Source organism: Mus caroli, chromosome 3 (assembly GCF_900094665.2).
Source record: "Mus caroli chromosome 3, CAROLI_EIJ_v1.1, whole genome shotgun sequence".
NCBI lineage: Eukaryota > Metazoa > Chordata > Mammalia > Rodentia > Muridae > Mus > Mus caroli.
Window position 1 is genome coordinate 117,727,685 of NC_034572.1, and position 4,388 is coordinate 117,732,072.

General features: G+C 42.6%; 1 protein-coding gene across 1 annotated transcript; it reads left to right on the plus strand.

The window, feature by feature from the left end:
• The first annotated feature begins 1,385 nt into the window (after window positions 1-1,385).
• Window positions 1,386-3,196, plus strand: Tram1l1 (translocation associated membrane protein 1 like 1). The gene has a single exon (XM_021159031.2). It carries the CDS (start codon window positions 1,537-1,539, stop codon window positions 2,626-2,628), a length of 1,092 nt encoding a protein of 363 aa, XP_021014690.1. The 5' UTR covers window positions 1,386-1,536; the 3' UTR covers window positions 2,629-3,196.
• Window positions 3,197-4,388: the final 1,192 nt, after the last annotated feature.

The following is a 4,388-nucleotide window of genomic DNA, read 5'->3' on the forward strand; positions in this document are numbered from 1 at the left end:
CTGTGATTGGTGCTCACTCTCTCTGAGTCCTTAGGAGCCCAGCTTAGTTGTATATTTATTTCTAATTCTTTGGAGTTTTAACCTTAACTTGCTCTCTCTGTGGAATTGTCATATTCAATAGATGAACTTGGATAAACAAAGAAAAGTCAGAGTGATGATCTGAAAAAAAAAAGCATTATCCAATGAAGAATCTCTTGAAAAATAGAGAATTCTTATTATGAAAAATAATACGTATATTTTCCTTAATTCAAGAACACTCCCCATAACAAACCATATTTTTCCTCTGGAAAATTCAAAATGCCTTCTATTGATACAGTCTTCAAGCTAAATAAACAAGGTTCTATTTTTACTGCGCTATACTATGTAGAGAACTGAAGGATGGTGACAAATCTCAGCACTCTAACGATAAACGCTTTATTTCTTTTAAAAAGGCCTGTAGCGTTATTCTTCTGAAGTGCATACTTTCTACTTTCACCCATCATTCCTATCCATAAGGATTTTACACTCATATGACAGATAAAGGACAAGAAATTCATTCTCCATTAGCAGTGATATTTGAAAACTGACATAAAACTTCTGTTGACAAAGCTAATAAATGGCTTTTCTTTAAAGTGAAATTTAACATATGCTAAAAACGTTACACACAGACAAACCCTGAGATTTTTGTCTGTCCAAGTGAAGTTTTGTTTTGTAGCCAAGGACCTGCTAGATCTCTGCTTCCCACCGCCTTGCAGACTTCTAATATAATTAGCTAGCACCTCTACAGCCATTTTTGTTCTAATAGCATTATTTTCTGAAACTGCTTCTTTGCACTGGTGTTGCAAGGTCTGACTGATTTAACATAGAGACAGCACAATACAGCGCTGAGAATTCTCTGGTTCCACCCAGGATTTAAATTGTGGCTACTGACATTTACTAGACCTGTGGTGATAATGGCAGGCATGGTGTTAAGAGCTCCTGCCTTAGCTTGTGTGTCACAAAGAGGTGGGTGGGGAAAAGGAGACAGAGACAGAGAGACAGAGGCAAAAACAAAAACACAGGAAACACAGACACGAGAGAGAGAGAGAGAGAGAGAGAGAGAGAGAGAGAGAGAGAGAGAGAGAGAGAGAGAGAATGAATTTGATTTCCACAGCATCAGCCCCTTAAGGGAAGGTGAGATTCCTAAGAGATCAGTAGAGAGCACTAGGGAACTCGCTGCTGTGTTGCCATGGTGATGATGGCAATGGCAATGACAGTGGCACCAGATTTCCCAGTTCCTGGGAAGCCCCTCCGGCTCCCGCGGGTGGGCGGCGGCGATCGGTGCGGCAAATCCGCGCTCGCACCCCGGCCTGCGGGGCAGGGGCGCGGCGCTCGATTTCCTTTCCTGCCTCCGCAGCCCCTGTGCGCATGCTCGGCCTACGCGGCCTCAGCCTTTGATTGATCGGTCGGCAGCGGCTGCGACCCTGGGCGTCAGACAGGCGGTGATGGGGAGCCCGGCGCTGGGAGCGGCGCAGTGATCAGCGGTGGCGGCCGGTGAGTACCGGTGAGTACCGCGGCATGGGGCTCCGCAAGAAGAACGCCAGGAATCCCCCGGTGTTGAGCCACGAATTCATGGTGCAGAACCACGCGGATATGGTCTCCTGCGTGGGCATGTTCTTCGTGCTGGGGCTTATGTTCGAGGGCACCTCCGAGATGTCGATCGCGTTCCTCACTCTGCAGCATGGAGTCGTTGTCCCAGCGGAAGGGCTGCCCTCCGGGTCCAGGACCCTGTACCATTATGGGGTCAAAGATCTGGCCACGGTGTTCTTCTACATGCTGGTGGCCATCATCATCCATGCCACCATTCAGGAGTACGTGCTAGATAAGCTCAGCAGGAGACTGCAGCTCACCAAAGGCAAACAAAACAAACTGAATGAGGCCGGGCAGCTGAGTGTGTTCTATATAGTGTCCGGTATCTGGGGCATGATCATTCTGGCCTCTGAGAACTGCCTGTCAGACCCCACACTCTTGTGGAAGTCTCAGCCCCACAACATGATGACATTTCAGATGAAATTTTTCTACATTTCACAGTTGGCTTACTGGTTTCATAGCTTTCCGGAGCTTTACTTCCAGAAAGTCAGGAAGCAAGATATCCCGGGTCAGCTCATCTACATTGGCCTCCACCTCTTCCACATTGGAGGGGCCTATCTCTTGTACTTGAACCACTTGGGCCTGCTGCTGCTGATGCTGCACTACGCCGTGGAGCTCCTCTCCAGCGTGTGCAGCCTGCTTTACTTTGGTGATGAGCGGTACCAGAAAGGGTTGTCTCTGTGGCCTATCGTGTTTATATCCGGAAGACTCGTGACATTGATTGTCTCGGTGGTTACAGTAGGGCTTCACCTGGCCGGGACAAATCGGAATGGCAATGCTCTCTCTGGTAATGTCAATGTGCTGGCAGCTAAAATCGCTGTTCTGTCCTCGAGTTGCAGTATTCAGGTGTACATTACATGGACCTTGACTACTGTCTGGCTTCAGAGATGGTTAGAAGACGCGAACCTTCATGTTTGTGGAAGGAAGAGACGGTCCAGGGCGAGAAAAGGCACAGAAAATGGAGTGGAGAATCCGAATAGAATAGATTCTCCACCAAAGAAGAAAGAGAAGGCTCCTTAAGCAGCTGCAAGCTAATTGATTCTTACCTCCAAGGGAATCCACTCCTTCCGATGTGGTGTCTCTGTGCTAGGGAGTTTCTGTTCTTCAGAACGGGTCGTGCTTTTTAAATATTGCTATTGTTATTGTCTAATGTGTTTTTAAGGGTTGGCAGCGATATGAGTGGTGGTGGGAATTAAGATTAAACCACTCAGCCTCTAATTCCTGTCAGAATAGTTATCAGACCAACATCATATTTAGTTTAGATTGTTACCTCAACGATTGTCCAAACGTTTCGTGGTGATGACTGCAGAATTGTGTGTATAAATAATAGTTTCCTGCTTCCAGTGTTCTTTATCGCATTAACAAGTCTGGCAGCAAAGTGGTTTTCTCCATGTTCTCTTGCAGGAGAAAGTGGAAAATCTGATAAAGGTGGAACTTAAATCAGTATTATGTAATCGTTGGGATTCTTTTTTAAAGTTGTTTTAAATTTACAATTGAAAGTATTTGTCAAACCCCCAAAGTATGTGTTTAATTTTGTAATTAGTGACTGCTAGTGCTACGCCCCCATTAAAGCATCAAAATCCGAATAGATGACATGTGTGGTGATATTGACATTTATCGAATCAAAATACCTTTAATAAATATCATGGGTTACTGAAGAGGTGAACAACTTCTTCCTGTTTATTTTAAACACTTGTCCAGGAAAACTCACAAAATTCAATATTACTGAAAAAATGTATCTACTCAATATTTATTAAGAACGGTTTTGGCAGATTCATAAAATTTGGTGAAAGCAGTGTATCAGAAGAATATTATTTAATATATAAACAATTTTAAAGATAAGGCTATGGATAAATGTGTCTATACATAACACTATTTAAATAATATATAAATATATATTTGTGTATGTGTGTGTACATGTGTATGTGTGTGTATGTGTGTACAGCTAATTATATCTGGGAAATATTTGACATATTAAACTCCATTTAAAGATGAAGTGGCCCAATAAAATTTATGAATGGACTTTAGAATGGTGCTGTTAGTGTAGCTTCCACCCTTCATTGGGAGACATTGGTACAAGGTGATCTTGTTCATTATACATGTGTACATATGAATATAGTTTGTATCCTTTACAGAAGCCAAGACAAACAATGGACTCTGAGGTAAGTATTTACACCTGGCTCAATCCCGATGCTGAGTTCCTTTCCACAGTGTGGGTGTTTTTGCTTTTCAGGAATAGGGTAATGGACAGCACCCTGGATGAAGCCTGTATGTTTCCTGCATTTCCTGGTTTTCTACAGTTTCTTCTCATCTCTGCTTGTGATGGGATCTTAGGTGTATGAATGATTCAGGTTTCCCAAAAACTGAGGTTCCTAAAACATTATGCTTACCTAGCAGAGCACAGCCTGAAAAGCCAAGAAAAACAAACAAAACCAAAAAACAAGAACAACCACCAAAAATAAAAACATTTTTCTACTCTGTCTTCCTTCAAAGGTAAGTAACAAAGATTTCTTTCATTTTGGACATGGAAGTGGTTTTCTCACCCCTTTTGTTCTCATTTGTCTAATGTGGTATTGATATTCTATGCTCTGAGTTGTAAAGTTATGCACATTTTAACACCTGGTATGCAATTGTAAAGCCAAATTTCAACTTTTCACATGACTCAGAACTCTCACACATATTTCTTACTTCTAAGAATCTGAACTGTTATTTGTAATCAAACACCTGGTAACAATTTTCTTATCTATGAGGCACTTCAGATAACCCATGCAACTCTAATA

What these genes read in the sequence shown, in the direction of transcription:
- Tram1l1 (XM_021159031.2), top strand. Translation starts at nt 1,537, where the DNA reads ATGGGGCTCCGCAAGAAGAACGCCAGGAATCCCCCGGTGTTGAGCCAC.